The 19,586-nt window shown below is 42.9% G+C and overlaps 2 protein-coding genes across 2 annotated transcripts; both read left to right on the top strand.

The window, feature by feature from the left end:
• Positions 1–535: 535 nt before the first annotated feature.
• On the top strand, positions 536–4,854 carry tbl2 (transducin beta like 2). The gene is made up of 7 exons (XM_079355711.1): positions 536–770; positions 1,447–1,568; positions 1,821–2,005; positions 2,418–2,569; positions 3,025–3,151; positions 3,664–3,816; positions 4,221–4,854. The coding sequence occupies exons 1-7, from the start codon at positions 644–646 to the stop codon at positions 4,678–4,680; spliced, it is 1,326 nt and encodes a 441-aa protein (XP_079211837.1). The 5' UTR covers positions 536–643; the 3' UTR covers positions 4,681–4,854.
• A 667-nt stretch (positions 4,855–5,521) lies between these two features.
• Positions 5,522–19,012, top strand: mybbp1a (MYB binding protein (P160) 1a). Its single transcript, XM_079355532.1, is given in 28 exon segments — positions 5,522–5,796; positions 6,068–6,131; positions 6,134–6,150; positions 6,724–6,807; positions 6,898–6,972; positions 7,301–7,408; positions 7,515–7,705; positions 7,945–8,112; positions 8,363–8,480; positions 10,192–10,481; positions 10,600–10,710; positions 10,795–10,920; positions 11,989–12,195; positions 12,714–12,822; positions 13,025–13,118; positions 13,359–13,519; positions 13,664–13,768; positions 13,847–14,014; positions 14,155–14,328; positions 14,504–14,661; positions 15,059–15,193; positions 15,806–15,884; positions 16,536–16,667; positions 16,761–16,829; positions 17,070–17,183; positions 17,487–17,588; positions 17,713–17,837; positions 18,404–19,012. Coding segments are annotated over 28 exon segments (3,819 nt in total). The 5' UTR covers positions 5,522–5,619; the 3' UTR covers positions 18,762–19,012.
• Positions 19,013–19,586: the final 574 nt, after the last annotated feature.

Genomic DNA, 19,586 nt, shown 5'->3' with positions numbered 1-19,586 from the left:
CAAAAATAACTCTCCCATCAGTCATTTTACTACCTCTGTTTACCTGCAGATGCTGCTATAATCTGGTATGAAGCATCTGTGACAGTAATGTTATTTTTGTACATATACATCCCTGACAAATAAATTAACTAAACCCCTCAGATTTCACATTACAGTAATCACTTTTTATTTTGATTAACTGGACTACTCCACCAAACGTGAAGGAGACGTTAACAAAGCTCCAGTTTGACCAGCAATAGTTTATTTTCACATTAAAAAAAGGGTAATCCTAATATAATCCTTACAAACAAAAAGTGTAATACTTAATATGTTACAGACTGTTCTGTTTATTTTACATGGTTTTAAAGGACATTGACCTTTAAATTAGGAATCTCTTCTAAGTCCTGCTCGGAGTTATTGCAGAAAAGTTTGAAGCAGACAAATATTATGCATTTGTTTTTCTTGACAGTGATAAATGTGATCTTTAGGTGGCGGTATTTGTTGTATATGTCGGCTTTGCCACTAATCAACAGATTGGAAGAAGAAACAGACCAAGAAGAACAAGAGTTGTGCGCATGCGCAGTGGTCCAAGCCGTATACCGTCGTGGTGGACAAGTGGACGACGCGGCGCGGTGCAAAGTACGTGGCAGAAAGGTGTTAAAAGATGGAGGTAGCAGCTCTGTTCGCGTTGACGTTGCTGCTGGGGGCCCTGGTTGTTTTAGTGGCGTTAGCGGTGGGCAGACGGAAAGAAGAAATAAGAGAGGAGCTGGAGCAGGCGGCGGAGTTCACCGGTAAGAACCGTGCAGGGTAACGTTACGATGAGGCGGTGAAATCAGAAATAACTTCACTTCTGATCATTTATAATTCAATAAAGTGCACAGCCTGCTGCTGTCTGTAATAATAACACAAACTAAAACAACTTTAAGAGACTGTCACCTGTCGATAGCCAATCAGTAAAGGTTTCATTGACTGACCAATGGGATGTCTGCTTTCTATCTCGTATATCCACGGCTATTAATCATGCGAAAACAGATGCAAGATGTTCTTCCTTTGTCCTCTCTGTGTTTGTCCATCTGAATCAATGACCTTTTCAACCATTACTACGGAGCCCCTGAAGTGCCAAAATATATATATATAAAATGCGCACTTAACTTGTGCGCACAGATATTTTATTTTTGGGACTTCATGGTCTCCACTCATGAATTTCCCTCGGGATCAATAAAGTATCTATCTGTCTATCTGTCTATCTGTCTGTCTGCACTAAAAAAATATGCCACAAAGATGTCCCTTCTGTATGTTTGAGCTTTAATCACACCATGTTTACTACGACTCCAGAGATAAGCTTCTGTGTGTTATAACTCCTGTGTGTCAGAGGCCTCTAGTATCCTAATGTGAGCTTTTACATCATTTTAATCGTGTGATGCTTTCCTGTGATGACAAGTTTTCAAAATGCATCTCGTCCCTCAGCTGAAGGCAGCGTTACAAAGGCGCAGGCATCCAAGAAGCCGAAGCAGGAGAAGCAGCGCAGCCGCAAGGATAAAGCTTCACAGCACACCTTCAGCCATCCGCTGTTGGCTTCATCATTAAAGGTAAATTAGATTAACCGTACAAAATGTAAAAGACATAATTTGAATTCATCTCAGCTCCAAGAGTTTCTATTTTTTCATCCCTTGTAAACATAACAGGGTGGGAAATCTGTGAACTCCAACACCAATAATATACATGTGAATTATTTTATTTGGATGGACCTATACATTTAGATAAAATATCTCTCACGTTCTGTTCTTCCTCCAGCCGTTCCTTCAGTATGTGTGTCTGTTTTGTCACTTTTGTTCTTTCAGAGCCACAGTGGAAACGTCACCTGCATCGACTTCAGCAGTAACGGGAAGTACCTGGCCTCGTGTGCTGACGACCGCACCGTCCGGATCTGGAGCACGAAAGACTTCCTGGATCGAGAACACAAGTGTCTGAGGGCCAACGTGGATCTGGATCATGCAACACTAGTTCGTTTCAGCCCGGACTCCAGGTCAATAAATAACGTAAATTTAAGTTAACGAGATTAAAGATACTTCAGTGAAGAAATTAAAACCAGAAGTTCAATAACTTCCAACAATTATTATTTTATTTTATTTTCTGTAAAATTCTTATTTTGTGTTTGTGCATAACAATTAACTTGTGTAAAAGTTTTAAGTTGACGTTTGGTGTCTGGGACAGTTTTTTGTTTTTCCTTTTTTAAAAGTTACATTACAAACTATTTGAGAGAATATTCATATTAAATGAGGATATTTTTTTTGCCAGATTATTTTTAATTATTGACCGTTTTTAAAATCTGCACAGAAATTCTGCTTTGTTAAACAGAAACTTCATTAATCTTTGTCGGTTATTTAACTTGTGGATGTCACCACCTCCTTCACTGAATCTTCTCCTTTCGTCTGCAGGGCGTTTATCACCTGGTTGGCTAACGGAGACACAATTCGAATATTCAAAATGATCAAAAAGGAGGATGGCACCATGACGTTCAAAGCTGCGCCGGAGGACTTTCCACAGAAACACAAGGCGCCCATCCTCAACATCGGCATAGCAGAGACGGGTACAGAAGACGCAGAATGTCTGAGAGACGTGAAGAAATGATTAAATCATTTTTGTTTTTATTATCAGGGAGGATTCCCTTTTTACCGACTTCAAAAGTTGACCCAAGAGATTTATGTAATCCCTGAAAGAGTTTGCCTTGGTGGGCTGCCCTGATATATTTATAACCTCTTTACATAGATGAACAAAAAGACCAATTTATGATTCAAGTTCTTAAAAAAAGCGCTGTACATGTAAACAAAACGTTCTCGTGTGATGGACGGTACAAGCAGCTGGAAAACACAAACCACATTGAACTTTTTGCTCCTAACTTCAAGTCATTGATCTGAGTTTGGACATATAAAATTATTAAAAGTGGTTGATGTGGTGACGGGTTGCTTTCAGTACCTCATGCTTCATCAAGGCCTCCAGTTGTTCATTACACAGATGTGCTGACACTTTATTTCCTCTCTGCAGGCAAGTTCATCATGAGCGCCTCCACCGACACGACCGTCCACATCTGGGACCTGAAAGGAGAGATACTGGCCTCCATCAACACCAACCAGATGACCAACTCTTATGCTGCAGTCTCCCCGTGTGGCAGGTCAGCATCAACCTCCATCCCCTGAACTCTTTGACGTCATAAAGGAGTCTCTGATAAGGGTTTACAGAGCGAATCGTATACACCCCCTAACAAACAGTAAACCACGTCCTTCCTGAGTCATTGTAGGATTTTCTCACTTTTGTGAGACGTGGTACAAAAATGATTGGATGGTGGTTTTGCGAGATGTCATGTTCAACATCTATTTTCTTTAAAGTATAAAACACTTGTAGCTTTTCAGGGACGTTTTTAAACTACTTTGATCTTTTAGTCGGGTCATGAAGTGACATGAAACAAACTCACAGACTTCTTACACATTAAACCCTCCTGTGTTTGTTGTTAACACATTACGAGCTTGATGACTGAGAACTCCCTTCTTTCATTAATAAACCCAGGTAGCATAATTAGGATGAGCAGCGTCATCACTCTGTTTGTTTTTAATCCAAACATGGTGAAACGTATTGACTGTGGGCTGATGTGGAGGGAGATGTAATTCAGCGTGCTGTCTGTCTCAGGTTTGTGGCGTCATGTGGCTTCACTCCGGATGTGAAGGTTTGGGAGGTTTGCTTCGGAAAGGGAGGAGAGTTCAAAGAGGTGGCTCGAGCTTTCGACCTGAAGGGCCACTCGGCAGGAGTCCATGCGTTTGCCTTCTCCAATGACTCTCACAGGTAAACGAAAACAAAAGCTATCGCGCTTTTACTTTAAACAGTATATGCATCCCAACATGTTTATTTCCTGTAAAGAGTTGGATGACTCGTCGTCTGTACACTCTCTTTAACCCTTTAGAGTCAGCTGCTAGTTTTCCGAGCCTAGAATGAACTTTGGAAACAGAAGAGTAGCTAACCAGGCTCAGAATAAAGTAAACCAGCACTTTATGACCTGATAATTAACATGTAATAACACATGTCAATGGACACCTTCTACCCTCACAGTAATGACAATAAAAATGTGTTAAAGGATTCAGGAAACTAGATGTAAGTGCACATAGATTGAAAAAAACGTTGTGTCCTCTTGTTAGAAATGTTGAGCATATTTCTGCCATGTGATTGTTTCCTTTTCTTTTAATGATCAGAATGGTGACCGTCTCCAAAGACGGTACGTGGAAGCTGTGGAATACAAATGTGGAGTACAAAAAGCAGCAGGACCCCTACCTATTGAAGACGGTTTCCTGTGCATCATCCGACGGTAGCCGGGTGGCTTTGTCTCCAGATGGCCGAGTGGTGGCCATCAGTGACGGCTGTAACGTGGCCATGTACAACGCCACCACTGGGCAGCTGGAGGAGGAGCTGAATGGCATCCACAGCGAGGAGATCAATGACCTTAGATTTGACGTTAACGGGCGCTTCTTGGTGTGCAGCGGTGACAAGGCAATCAGAGTGTTTCACAACGCCCCCGGGTACAGAGCGGCTATCAGAGACATGCAGGATATGTTGAAGAAGGCTCAGAACGAAGCCATGAAGCAGAGACTGCAGCAGCAGATCGCAGAGGCTCAGAGCGCCCTGGAAACTGTGCTGGCTGGCCCTGTCGACTGAACCACCCAAAGAAACCATGCTCTGAATGTGAAAGTGACTCAGACTGCAAATCTTTTTTGAAAACCACGTTTCTCCCTCTGCCACTAAATGATCTGGTCTGGGAATAATGAGATTTGCATGCAGTTTTAATAAAGAATATCTTTTTATGCAACGATAAAATGGTGTAAATTCAGATATCTTTTGTAGTCCAGTTATTTTTAACAGGCATCTCTGCTGTTGTTGTTTCATATTTGCATTCTCTTCCTTCAAGTCGCCTCCACTGAAAGATTTTATCTGTTTTTGTTGACTGCACTCACTCCAGGATAAGAGACAAAAAATATTCTTTGGAAAGATATTTCTTCACAATAACAACGTGGTGTTGCACACTGACGTGCAGTTGTAACTCCCTCCTTCCAAAAACTAAATTAACAAAATGTGTTTCTTATGAAAATAATGAGCAAACTAATGAAAAAGTCAGCGCAGTAAAACAGCATTTTTGTATTTTTGGAGCATTATTTATTTAGTCCCTTTATGGAGTTAGAAAAATAGGCTGGTGAAAGGTTAATAGTGCAACAGAATTACATTTAAATGATAAACAATTAACATTATCTCCATTATTTTTGAATTTCCCTCAGGATCAATAATGTATCTAGTATCGGCAGAATTGATTGTAATAGTTTTAGATTGTTTTTAATAGCATCTAGTTTTTGTCCCATTTAAACATTTTTATTTTATTTTATTTCATGAATTTAACCTACCCATATAGATAATTTAATACATTTATTCTGGCAAATTTAATTGAAAATGGCCAAAATTTAATTGAAAATTGTTCATCCAAACTCCCAACCAGCAGGTGGCGGTAATTCGACGGGAGGCGGTAGATATGACCCGGATGCAGTGTTCGCACGTGTTTCGCTCCTGCAGCAGCAGCAGCATGGACATGAGTTGTGTCGCTGTGAGATGTCTGTAGAGATGGTGGAGGTCTCAGCGAAAACAGCGGAGCCGGTCCGGACGGCCGGGATCCTGCAGCAGAACCGGGTCTTCCTCGACTTTTTCTGGGACATAGCCAAACCGGATCAGGAGGTCCGTCTGAAGGCTGTGGAAGACCTCACCAAGTACCTGAAAACCAACAACAAGGTGAGACACGTTTACTGTCACAGTGGGGCCCAGCATGGTTTATAGTTCATGATTTAGAAGTTTACCTGGGTGAAGGTTCTGTATGGTGGACCAGTATAGTCACACTGGACCTGGTTTGGCTTGTTTTATCATTATGCATGTTGTTCTCAGCTCTCACACATGTGTGCCTGTCTGTGTCTGCTGTAACTTTATTCAGAAGTGACATCTAACTGGACTTTTATAACAGAGAATAATAAAAGTGTTAAAGCAGCTTTATTGTTGTCTCCTGCAGGCAGATGAGTTGGACTACACCTTCAAGAGGCTGGTGGACGGGCTGGCTCACACACGAGAGATTGCGGTCTGGCTCTGGGACAGGTGAGAGGAGGAGACCACCTAAAAAACCAGTTGAATCCCAGTCTCTTTTCCAGAAGTTCTTGTTCACTGTATTTAAAGAGACACACACCTAAACGGAGCGTTCAGAGAGAGCTGGTTTCTACAGGGTCACAAACCTCCTCTGCTACTTGATTCATGTCTTATTTGCACCAAACCAACGCACAGATGTTTCCTTTAGAGCACAGGGGACTGATTAAAAAGTTGAAAAAAGGGAATAATATGTCCTGTTTAATAAACATTGTACTTGTATTTACATGGTTTGTCCACCAGGGAGCGCTGATAGATTATTTTCTTGATGTGTAAACTGTCTCGCTCAGTTCATGTGACTCAGAATTTATGGTATGAAGTGTTAAAATGAAAACTTCTGCCATTAAAACGAATCCTGTTGCTTTATTATGATTTTGATTTTTTTTCATGTCGAGTTAACAAAATGTAAAGTACGATTTAATGAGGTTAATTCAATTTGAACTCATAAAAATGATTATATTCAGGTGAGTGTTGAATTCTGTGCTGTGTTCGTTAAATGGTGACGTGATGATGATTTTTGTTTTTCAGGTCTTAAGTGCCTTTGAAGACGTCACCTTGCAGAGTATTCTCAACAGAATCAAAGAAAAGCACAACCTGCAGAAAGTGAAGAAGGTAAGTGTCTCTGCCGGCTGCAGAACATGAAAAAACGTTGGCCGTGAGCTCCTGTGTTTTGATGATAAATCGTTCTTCTTTGTTTTTCAGAAACTTATCAGAAACACTTTGTTTGGAAACATGTTCGGTGTGCTCGCCCTTCAACAGTCCGGCCGCCTCTCTAAAGTGAGTATGAACCCTGCGGGGGATTATTTTAGACATCTTAGTCTGGCTACAGGTTTTGACTCGATATGTGGGGAACAAAAAGGATTCAGTTGTCTCTTCAGCCTCTGAAGACCTGTGAGTGACGTGCTCAAAGTAAACTCCGTTAAAGGGGTTCAGTACTTTCATTTTGCTCCTCGCTTCCCTGTCAGGATTTGTGCAGACCTGCTCTGGCAGCGGTGTGTGCTTATTGGACCGTGTGAGACTTCAGCTGAAGTCTGAAATGAATGTGAGAGTGTTTTTGTGGGTGAGCTGTAGCGTGAAGTGTTGCTGTGCTCTTGTGTTTCTACAGGAGCCACAGGTGGTGTTGGGCTGTGTGCAGCTCCTCCAGAGCCTCAGTCAGCACAGACAACACGTGAAGGACCTGCCCAGTAAGACCATGACGGACATCCTCAATGAGGTGACGACTGCTGCTGAGTCCCCCTTTAATAATATACAAGGGCACATAGCTCAAATACACTTGTGTATATAAAACACAAATAGACTTAATGCTTTCTTTTCTTCAGATCCCTGAGGAGGTGTTTGAGGAGGTCCTGCTTAGCGCCCTGCAAACTGACCTGGCGTCCGCCTTCAGGACTCCAGAGCAGCTGCAGTTACTGCTGGTGGCTCTGCAGCGCTTCCCACAAACACTCAAACCCAAGAAGCTGAAGAAGCTGCTGGGCTCCTCAACCATCATCAACGCAGAAAACATCCCAAAGTAAGATCACCGTGATCACGTGTGGGGTTCCTTCTGGGTTTCATGGTCTCCTACCGTCTGTCCGTTTAGCTTTATTGCGTTTCTGGGAGCTCATATTAGCTGATTTTCATCTTCATGTTTTGAATAAATACGAGAATCATACAAAGTATATGCACCAGTTTCCCCTCGCTACATCTGCTAATGTACAGCTGCCGTGTGAAGAAATAGAAAGAAGCAGTTTTTGTGATGATGTGTGCCAGGTTGACAGAGGTGTTGAAGATGGCCGCCCGCTCAGTGAAGAAGGAGTGCGTCCTCCCTGCGGTGGTCCTGGACCTCCTGAAGCTCTCTCTGAAGGAAGACAGCTTCCAGCTTTTCTGGAACAACGCAATCATCAACAGCATGTTGAAGGATCAGCCTGGACCGTCCCAGTGAGTGGAAACAGGTCACGGACCAAACACGCAGAATATTTCTAATGACAGACTGAAAATCCTTCAGCTGTAGAAGTTCCACTTTCACGAATGATCTGTCGTTTCACATCCAAACATCATTGATGTAGTAATATATGAATAGAACACAAACGCTATCATTCACAAAGGGGATTTGTGCTCCCACTCAAAATGTTCTTGTTCTGGTTGTGAACTGGAAACATTCACCTGAAGTGTTCTTGTTTTCGTCCAGTTACCTGAGCTACCGTCTGCTGGGCGCCGCTCTGCCTCTCCTCTCTGACGCCCAGCTGAAGGAGGTTTTATCTGGAGAGGTGATGATGCACTACGGCGAGCACGTGGTGTCTGCTCAGGTGAGTTTACCCGATGCAACACCGATGATTCAAAGCAGCATCGGGAACATCAAGAGCATTAAACGAGATGTGATATTAAGCTAATTTTAGACATTAAAGGAGCAATGCGTAACTCTGACACCTAGTGTTTAAAATAGGTACTGCAGTCCAGACTGTCATTGTAAAGAGCGGTCTCCCTTCGCCCCCTCCTCTCTAGAGTGGATGCTCCCGTAGATGGACACTGTAGCTTCAGTGTTTAGCCAGCTCTGCATGGGTCTGTAAAGCTTTCTGCGTTCTAACCTCTCTCCATGTTTCTAAATCATCTCCAACATTGATCCTAGTTTGAGCAGCTTTCTGCTGCTGGAGCTTATTAGAAACATGCAGAGGCTTTTTAGCTCGGGTACAATCACTTCTATCTGAAGCAGTTCCACTGCCCGCTTCCATCGCTGCAACACCTGTTGCTTTGCTGTTAGCCCGGCAAATCAAGGGACAAGGAGCAAGACAACCCTGTGGTGGTGTCTTACATCCACCTACCTTCTCTGGTCCAAACAAATCCAGAACATTCAGGACCAGAATCTAAAGTTAGGAGGAGGACACACTGGCTGCATTTCAACGTCACATGTTTCCTTAATGTCTAATCAGAGAGTAAGAGCACTTTATCATTTCCCTCAGTACATATTGTACATACTGCTCCTTTAATTTAAAATAATGAATTAAGAGTCAAAAGAAGGAATGAGATAACAGAACTACTTTAGAATATAAAACCACTTAAAAATAATGTAAATAGCAGCCAAAGCAGGAAGTAGAAGTAAAATTAGATGAGAAGTTTGTGAAGCAGAAAAGAGCTGTTTGTGTGGTGTTATTAGAAGTTCTGTGTCAAACGACAACAAATGTTGATGGTGCCATAAATAGAGGTCCAGATGGCCAGGGCGTGAGTTTGGATCCTAGTTGAGAGAAGACTTTATTTATAATTGAATCTCCAGCTAATGTGAACTCAAGATGGTCTCACAGTGTTGTTGTTATCCTGATCAAGTCCTGAGTCCTTTCCCAGAGCTCTCGTTAAACCAGAACAGCGAGATTCATGAGTTTGCCTTTTTTCTCTGAACAACATGAAGGTGTCATGAGTAAAATGATCACATTGTTTCCTGGTTTTAGTCTCGACGATTTAAAGAACTAAAAATGTGTTTTTACTGTTTCTTTTATTGGCCTTGATTTTATTTATTTTTTTTAAGAATTAGAAAAAAATGATTTGACTTTGCAGGGTTTCACAAAGCTTTTAGATGATTAAAACAAAACATGTTTTCCTAATTAATTCATGGAATAACTTGGAAGAGAACAGTCTTGAATTTGAAGTCTGAAATGGTTTCGAAGAATCACCGTGGGGTGATTTGGCTCGTTGTCAAGAGCAGCTTACTAATAAATCCTTCAAACAGGAGCTGCTTGGTGCGATGATCTTGATTGCTTCTCTTTACCCTTTTGTGTTTTTGGATCAAGCACCCACTTAGGGATGAGTCAACTAGAAACAAACTCTAAATAACAAATAATACTGGATGAAATCGATCCTACAGTTGATGTCAGACAGAATTGAAAGCCATCGCTAAAGCTTTGTAGTCATTTCTTCTTGATAACTGTCGTGGTGAATTGAATAGTCCTTCACTTGTATGAGTGTCTCCAGCTGTGTGCTTTTACTGTTTTAACTCACGTGAACTCCTCCGTCGACTGTCCCTCCCAGAAACCAGACCGCTTCAAACTGGCCCCAGAGATGGACACGTTCGTGTCCGACTTCCTGGAGGGCTGTCAGGACCCCGACAAACAGCTGACAGTGATGGTGGGATTCTCCTCGCTGACTAACCAGGGCTACCCGGTGGTGCCGTCAGTGTGGAGGGTGGTGCAGCACCTTCAGCCCGCTGCTCTGGAGAACTACGTGGACTGGCTGAAGGGAATGTTTCTCCAACCTCAGCAGGACAAGCTGCTGGACTTCAGCACCCGCAAGCAGAAAGACAATAAAGAAGGAGCGGAGCAGTGAGTGAATAAACCTTTCAGATGTTAAAGAGCTTTTTTATTCTCTAGTGTTTAAACGTGTCAGCGTGAAGATATAAAACTGAGACGACTGTTTAAGGTTTATTTTGTTTTTCCTCAGGAAGGAGAGCGCCATATTCCGCCTCAGGAAGTGGATCATCGCTCGGCTCGCCTCAATCATAGACAACCACCAAGTGAAGAGGCAGGAGGCTGTCATCATGGACATCGCCCGGTGAGACACTCGAATGAAGTCGAGCTTTTGTCGACGTGTTTGATGAAGAGGCGGGCCGTCAACTGGTGCTCTTTGTCTTTCCAGGTTCGTCTTTTTCCACGCTTTTTTCAATGCGAAGAAATCCTCAGCTGAAATCCCCGAGACGAAGGGGAAGCTTTCCGTCCCGCTGGATGAAAAAACCAGAGCCGTGCTCGTCAGTTCTTTCTTTGGGTAAGAGATGCTTACAGCCGGGGGAGTTTATTCTTAACATGAAGTTAAAAGAAGATTTCATGAATTAAAGTGCTTGGAGCCAGATGACACCGAGGGTGAGCCATCATGTTGAAAAAACTTCACATCATGACACATTAAAGAAACAAAGGAAAAAAGGGAAATCCTTGATTATCCAATGAGAGCTGAGTTTGGACGTGTGGAAAGTAAAGGCAGCAGCTCTTAACTGTGGCATGACGTGAAAGTCGTTGTTTCTTTGTCACACTGAAGCAGAGACTTTGCAGGAAGAGAAATCTGAAGTGATTAATAAATACATGTCCAGCATTTTGAGTCATGGATTTATGTAGTAAAGTTTAAATGTTAAGACAAGACATTTGATTGGTCTAAAGATGAGCAAAACCTGGACCAAGTTAGTCATAATAGTAAAGCGCCTAAAGACACGTTTTTTTTATTTAACCAGATAATTAACCCATCGAGATCAAGATGTCTTTGACGAGGGTGACCAGGCCAGCAGCACACGTCATCATGAATATTACTGGATTATCCTGTGACGCTCTCTTATCCCGTCAAACCTCATTAACTTTTTTCTTTTCTTCAGTCTCCCTGATATGTTTTTAATTAGTCCTATGTAGACACTTTATTCCCCTCAAAACTGTACTGGGGTTTAATTAAAAAAAAAGAGATGGCTTAACAAAGGACTGCTGACTAAATTCAGTTTTTTTTGGTTCGCCCCTCCGAGCTCTGTTATAGAAGTTGTCATCATGCTTGGATGCAAACCAAGTCCCAGAGTTTATAAAGTTGTTGAGTTTTCTAAAGATTTCTTTTGGCGGCAAACAAAAAAAACCCTCCACTGTCTGCCCAGCTGAGTTCATCTTAATTAAACATAACAGTGCAGAAAAGTAGCCTGACATTAATCTTAATTTGAGTCTAGACTTGTCACATTTTTAGAAAACAACAAAAGGAAACCCATAGTAGGTAGTGAGGTGGATCAGGAAGTCGTACACGGCCGATGTGGAAACTTATTTTGTCCAACAAGCTGCTCAGTTTCTCTTCACGTGTCTCGTCCTGCAGGCTCCTCCTATCGATGCATCACCTGCCTTTAAACGAGGACGCGTCGGAAGGCGCTGCCGTCGGCCATAAGAGGGTGCTGGGTGTAACAGCAGACGGCACCATGTGGATCTCTCACCTGGTCCAGTACGCACAAGTCCTGCTGAGCCAACCGAAACACGCTCAATGCAGCAAACCCTTCAGCCCGGAGCAGAGACAGGCCTGGGACAGGTAGGACAACAGACACTCCCTGCTCCTCATCTTCTGCTGCTCAGTCTGTGAAGAACCCTGCAGGGGCTGCTTCTGAAAACATTATACCACCTGTAGTTTCACTTTTAAGGTTTGCTTCATGTCCCATCTGGTAACATGGAGAGGCCCGGTTTATAATGCAGTCAGTAGGGGGAGCTCGAACTCTCCTCGCTTCACTTTGACAAAGCTTTTCTTTCCTCCATCTTTTATACAGTGTGCTGGACTAATATGGAGTAATACGTTTATTAAAGCTGTGAAATCACTGTTGTATAATTTCTGTCTTCTCCAGCTCCTTTTTACACTTTTTACAACTGAAAAAGGGTTAGGGTTAGAAAAAGGGTTATTCAAAGGGTTATGTCTGAAGATGCATTGTTTAAATAAGACAGCTGTTAATGTTCAGTACTACCTCACACTCCACTGTGTGCGTCTGCTTAATGAGAGCCGCTGACAGAGGTGTGAACACGTCATGCAAAGCTGATTCTACATTTGTGTTTTTACAGCATGTTGGAGTCTGTGTCGAGCCTGAAGAAGAAAGCAAAGAAAGGCCCGTCTGCAGAGAGCAGCGCCTTCCAGCAGCTCTTCCTGTTGGTTGGCATGCACCTCTTCAAGGTAATGCCCGCCAACAGAGCCGTGATATGTGTCAGCTCGGTTTGTTGTGGGATCGCTGCACATTTGTTTTGTTGTTGTGTCAAAGAATACTTAAACCTCCAATCAGTAAAAAAAAAAAAAAAAATCTGTTGAGACGTCATCCAAACGCTGGCGAGAGCGAGATCATCTTGTTGCCTCTGAAAACAGTTTGTTTCTCCTGAAGGCCCCCGATGAGCTGCTGGACATCATGAAGGACCTGCAGAGCTGCGTGGACAAAGCTCAGGAGAAGAAAGCCAAGAAGAAAAAGAAGAAACAAGGTGAGGCCGAGACTCAGAATGTAGAAACAGCGTGAAAGTCTGCGAGCCAGCCTCGATCGCACACTGCACCAGAGAACTGCACTTTCTCTTTTTTTCTTACACTTTGGCTTTATTTATCATGTAACAGCTTTCAGGTGATAAAAACGTTTTTTTTACAGCTTGTTTTTTACTGACTTTAAGAAAACAAAAACAACAACCTAAAGCTTTAAAGCATGTGACTGTTTGTTTTTCTTGGTGCAGCCGCTGAGCAGGAGGAGGAGCCCGAGTGGGTGGAGGTGATGGTGGACATCCTGTTGTCCCTGCTGTCCCAGCCGAGTCGACACATCCGACAGGTCTGCAGGACGGTCTTCTCCTCCATCTGCCCCCACGTCACTGCTGGAGCCCTCACCGCCATCATGGATGTAAGCTATACATTCAAACGTTTTAGCTTTTAATTTTAAAAATCTTAGTAAGTGGTGAAGTCGCTCTTTAAAGTGTGATGTTGATTATTTATAAACGGGTTCAATTGAGGCGTCAGTGTGTTAAATGTGTTTGTGTCTCTGTAGGTGCTGGACCCAGAGAGGGATGAAGAGGACAGCGCGGTGGTTGTCACTGACGACAACAAAAGCCAGACGAAGAAAACAGACGAGGATGAAGATGAGGAGATGGAGGTTTGTTCTACGTCACGAGACTTTTAAGAGAGAAACACCCGACACTTTTAAATCCTCAAATCTGTCGTTGTCCACCAGGAGAAGTCTGACGGATCAGATGGGGACTCTGATGATGAGGATGATGATGATGAAGACGATGATGATGATGAAGATGAAGCAATGGAGGATGAGGAGCTGGCACAGGCAGACGTGGACCAAAATTTCCGGCTGGAGCTGATGAAAGTCCTGCAGCAGCAGAACGCTCTGGTGGGTTTTCAGCCTCTCAGTTGAAGATGTAATCGGCGTTCTGGCGCACTGAAGGAAGATCGGAGAGATGTTCCACATTTAGCGTGTTGAGTGTTGTCATTGAACGTTTCTTTTCCCCCTCTGTTGTGTTTTGTATTCAGGCGACGGAGGAGGACGCCAGCAGTGATGAGGATCTGGACGATGACGCCATGATGGAGCTGGATAAGGGTTTGGCCACTCTGTTCTCAGAACAGAAGAAAAAGAGCCAAGCCAAGAAGAATGAAAAAAGTCAACTACAGAAAGAGAAGACGCTGGTCAGAGATTTCAAAATCAAGGTACTCTATCGTTTCTCCGTTATGTTGTAATGTACGTTTTGGAAAACTTTTTTTCTTCATCACAGTCCTCTCTGAAAATCGGTGTATGCTTCATGCAGAGAAAGCTGTAGAAAAGCTAGCTTAGCTTAGCACAAATACTGGAACCCCTGTTGGAAATTGTTCGTCTGTGTGGCAGGTGTTGGACCTGGTTGAGGCGTTTGTGGCCCGGCAGGCTGGCAGTCCTCTCGTTCTGGGTTTAGTGGAGCCTCTTCTCAACATCATCGACCGAGGAATGAGCTCTGACAGCCACCAGCAGGAGCAGGACTTCCTCCGAAGAGCTGCAGATATCTTCAGGTAACAGAAGTCATCTTGTTTTCTCCTTTTTATAGGCGTGATCAACCACAACCCCTTGGTGGGGTCGTGACCCCTTGGTGAGGTCGTGACCCCGAGGAGGGGAAAGCCTGTCTTAACCCTTCTAAGGTTTGAAGGTTGATTGAGCTCATTTAAAGGCTTTGCATGCTGCTAACTTTATGTCTGTCTGTAATCCTTAATGATGCTCTTAAGTTTTAAAAGCCTGACATCTTCAGGAGTAATAAGATTTAATGTGTCGCTACACGTGAACAGAATCTGGTGCTCTAAAGCTCAGCTGGCGTCTGTGGGGTTGGATGATTCAGATATTTACTGATTGTCTTTCTGAGTGAGTCGATGCGTTTGTTTGTTTGTTTGTTTGACTTTATTTTGTTCTTTTTAGGAACCAGCTGTGTCGGTCCAAGGTTTACTGCAGGACCGCTGGTGACAGACAGGGGGAGCTCCATGACCTGCTGGACAAACTGATGACAAAAACCCAGAAGCTGTCGGAGTCCGCCGTCTGCCTTTACTACTTCAGGTACAGCTGACCGAACGGGACGCTTTATTAACAACACGTCGACATCTTTGTCAGCATATATCTACAGGTGTGGAAAAAATAAAGGTAGATCAAATTGAGGTTATGACATCATCATAGGAACAACCTGCAGGCTGATTTTACACGATCAAACTCAGTTATCCTTCAAAGCCTGAATGAAGAGTCTGAAATCTAAACTTTCAAAGAGTGTGAAACTGGTTCAGCAGGTAGTTTTTCTCATTATGCGATGTGACTGACTGAGTGTGTGTAACTGTGTTTTTGTTGTTGTTCTCTTCAATAAGAGATCTCTGATCTTAATGGGACCAACGTGGATAAATTAAGGTTAAACAAAAGGAAAAACAATTAAGGGTTTTGGTAGACAATATTTTGGCTAATGTTTTACCAGAAACCTCGACACACGATGAACTGAAGGATTTCAGCTTTGGGCTGTCTGTATGTTTTTGGTTTTAAAACATCCTCACTGAACCCAAAGTCTGTTGTCGAGATCAAAAGGAAAATAGTGCGAGTGCTCTCCACATCACTCCTGAGTGTGAAGGGTTCAGATGTTTCCCCTCTGGTGTTCGGTGTGTGTGTGATGTTGAACTGTCCTTGCAGTGCTTCTCTGTACGTGGTCAAAGTGCTGAGAGGAGCGCCACCTGCTGAGAGCAAAGAGGACAAGGCGGCCGCAGCAGACGTACGTTCAACACACCTGACACATACTCATCCACCGTCTCCTCGGCACTCTGACGCTTCACTCACATTTTAACTGTCTTTAGATCAGTGATCAGTGATCAGTGAACGTTCACCAAGCTGAAGGGAAAACCTGAAGCGTAACATTTTAAAATAATCATCTTTTTCTCACATTACTGGTACGATTTTAGAGCTTTGTGTTCAGGTCATATCAGTATGAATATTTATATGTTTTACAAGAAGTTTGGATCACAAAATTAAAAGAAAAAACAAAACTAACTCGAACGCATCGATCGCTTATTCAAACAGCTGACTTTAGTTTCAGTATCTAGTTGCCGTTTTTATTTTGATATCTGTCTCAAATTTCTTTCTTTCTAAAACCAAAACTAGAAACACTTGTGACATTCAGCAGTGAGTTTTTGGTCAGGTGTTGACGTCTTTATAGAAATGGGAAGGTGTTAAAAAAAAAAAGGCTGCTTCTGTGTGAGCTGACAGTCTGACAGCGAGCGGACATGAATCATAGCAGAGCCTTGAAACTAAAGCAGCTAATTGGATCGTAGACGTCACTTCTTTCTTGTTGTTCACACCTGCGCTTTGTTCATAATCTTGATGTTTTTTCTCCTTTGATCTTTTCTTGACGTGTGTTTGTGTGCAGCTGAAATTCACTGGAAACTTGGACGTGGACCGTGTGTGTGCGGTCTTCAGAGACGCTCTGAGCTCCTTCATGAGCAAGAGGAAAAGTCCTCTGACCACCCAGATGTTCACAGACCTGTTCAGCAGGTTTCCTGTGAGTAAAAACACACGTTTATATTCATCCACATCACAGATGAAGCCGCACCTCGGCTGGCTCTGACTTCAGCACCTTTTGTGTTGTGTTCAGGTTTTGTGCGTGAACTTGTTGGACGCAGCTGTGCAACACATCACATCTGCAGCCAGAGTGCACCAACAGGTAAAGATCTTTTAAAACTCACTTGAAAGCGAGAAGGAAAAAAAAGAGAGATTTGGAGCTTTGAAGGTCGAAACATAACAAGAAAAGACTCCATAATAATCTCCACTTTGAATCAAGACGTCACTAAACTTCAACATTGAAACAAAAAACATAGACGTGAATTTGTCACCTGCTCTTCCTGCTTTTTTATATGCACGTTATGCCAGACCTCCTGTTGATTGTCGTTGGGGGGTTTTTTAGGGCCAAGCCTGTGTGTTGGTGCTGCGAGCGATGCAGAGCAGGGAGGTTCAGCAGCTGCTGAGCGGAGACCCGTGGACAGAGCTGTGTCAGAAGGTCGCAGGTCAGCTCACAGCGGTAAGTCACATCACAACAAGGAGCTACCTGCTCTCAGGAAGGAAGGACATTTCTTTTTTCAAACTTAAAAAAAACCCCAAAAAGAGCAAACATTTTACATAAAGAGAAAACTGAGTGTCTTGATCAGGGTGTTTTTTTTTATTGAAGCTGTTTGTGAAGGAGGAAAAGGCCGCGATAAATATACAAACAAGTTTGCTCTTTGTCGAGTTGTTTCTAAAAGGTCACAGCATATCAGCGAGTGCCTCCAAAATAAACCTGTGATCAGAGGATGATAAGGTCAACATGAATGTGTTCCTCTCTCAGAGTCTGCAGCAGGTCGGTGAAACGGAGAGCAAGGTGGTGAAGGAGAAGGTGTTGAGAACTCTGGAGCTGTGTCAGTTCCTGGTCAAACACGTGCATCAGCAGGTAGGTGGGCTGCAGATGGTCAGAGGACGAGGTCATGTTTCCAGATGTGGGTTCAGTCCAGACTCAGGTCTCTCTCTCTCTCTCTCTCTCTCTCTCTCTCTCTCTCTCTCTCTGCACTGTGTAGAAGGTTTCTGTGGACCTGGAGCCCCTCCAGAAGGTCCTGCAGTCTCTGACCAGCGTCATCACTTTTAAAAAGACTGGCAAGCTGGAGGACACGTACTGGGCTGTGGTCAAACACTTTGGAATCATGTGAGTTATTCTGATTTCTACGCTTTGGTGCCTTTCTTATTTCTTTTGCACGCACACGAGAAGCTGGGTCTGTTGTTAACGTGTTGTTTCTTTCTTGGTTAATGCTCAAACTTTTGGACAAGTGTCGAGAAAAATCTCTTCTTTTTTTTTTTTTTTCTTTTTTCTTTTTTTTCGCTGATCCTTCGGATGACAGAAAAAACTAACCTCCCCTGCAGAGGTCCTGAGAACACAAAGGGAATGAAAAGGCTTAGATGTAACAGCATTTTAAAAAAGGCCAAATAGAAAGTTGTTTACTCCTTCTGAAGTTTCCAAACCCTCTAATAGTGTGTGCTCTAATACTCAACACTCTACAGACAAAGTTCACTACTCCACTTTGTCTTTTAAGTTTATTTTGGGGTCTTTTGTCTTTATTAGAAAGGACAGCCAAGAGAGACGGGAATGTTGGGAGGAGAGAGAGTGGGAAAGTGAAGCCTTTGCCACGGAGGCTTTGTTTTACAGAGTTTTAGAGTAACATGCTGACATGTACTCATGTTTACATGTACTCATGTTTACATTCACCTTTACAGGAAGCCAAAAGTTGAAAAGACAAAGCCTGACAAAGCGGCTGACCCGAAGCAACTTCCCAAGAAGAAGAAAGGTTTTCTACCTGAATCAAAAAAGCGTAAAAAGCGCAACAAGCCTATTTTGGAGCCAGCAGCAGCAGCAGCAGCAGAAGACATCTCGACCTCCACAGAAAAAAAAGGAGCAGACAAAGGACAAGCCAAAAGGAAACATGACAAGAAAACTAAACAGAAACGATCTGCGGAGGGAGCGACAGATTCTCAGCCGGGCCCAGCCAAGAAGAGCAAGACGCAGTCTGGGAGCTCGCCGGCCAAGAAGAAGAAGAAGAAACCCAAACAGAAGAACGGGGCAGGAGGCAACTAGGAAAGTGGACACTGATATGTAAATGTGGATCTCCTTTTTAAACAGGCTTCGATTTTCATTTGTTAATTTTTCTACTTCTTGCAGTTCAGTTCTGACAATATGTTGGTTATGTTTCATTTTGACTTTAATATTTGCTTCAGCTTTACATGTGTGGTGAGTGAATTAAGATGAATATTTTTTCTATGATTGATTAGAGAAAATAAACTGCAACAATAAATTCATTTCTCTTTCCCAGAGCTATAAATTCACAACAGCTGTATCAGCTTTTTTTATTCAACATGAACCAAAAAACGATACGGTGAAATGTCAAGTTGAAGCCATAGAGATTAATTGAATTGTCTTTGTAAATTGAAAAACCAAACTTTTAATTCGCCTATCATTACATTTACAGACTGAGCTTTAAAGGAGCACCTTCAGATTTCACCTTTCTGTGTGGAGCGCATTACATAACTCTTACATAAGAAAATGATTCTGACATGCAGACGGTATTCGATGTTGCAAGTCGTTGTGCTGTAAACTAAGGTGACCAATCAAACAGAACCTTAATTCAGCTGTCAGAAAAATGATGCAGTGTTCCACAAATGGATTACTATACAGGACATGAAGCAGTGGTGTTATAAATCTACAGGAGCGCCAGGCGGGCTGCAGCCTCATCCATCAATTATCTAATCTTAAATCCCCTCTGCACCTTCAGTCTCAACAGGAGCAAACATCACGTTCTGTTCTCATGGTACCTAGTGTTTTTGTTTAGGCTGCCGATGGCTCACAAAGAAAACCTCCAAATCATATATCATATTATCTAACGGGGCCTAACGAGGATGAATG

This window comes from Symphodus melops (assembly GCF_947650265.1).
Source record: "Symphodus melops genome assembly, chromosome: 11".
In the NCBI taxonomy this organism is placed as follows: Eukaryota; Metazoa; Chordata; class Actinopteri; order Labriformes; family Labridae; genus Symphodus; species Symphodus melops.
Note: the sequence above shows the minus strand (reverse complement) of the source record. Positions and strands in the feature narration are given on the sequence as shown.

Bases quoted from the DNA above. Each gene is read 5' to 3' on its own strand.
- tbl2 (XM_079355711.1), top strand. From the start codon at position 644: ATGGAGGTAGCAGCTCTGTTCGCGTTGACGTTGCTGCTGGGGGCCCTG. The intron at 2,006-2,417 runs GTCAATAAATAA...TTTCGTCTGCAG, and splicing joins CGTTTCAGCCCGGACTCCAG to GGCGTTTATCACCTGGTTGG. The intron at 3,817-4,220 runs GTAAACGAAAAC...TTTAATGATCAG, and splicing joins TTCTCCAATGACTCTCACAG to AATGGTGACCGTCTCCAAAG.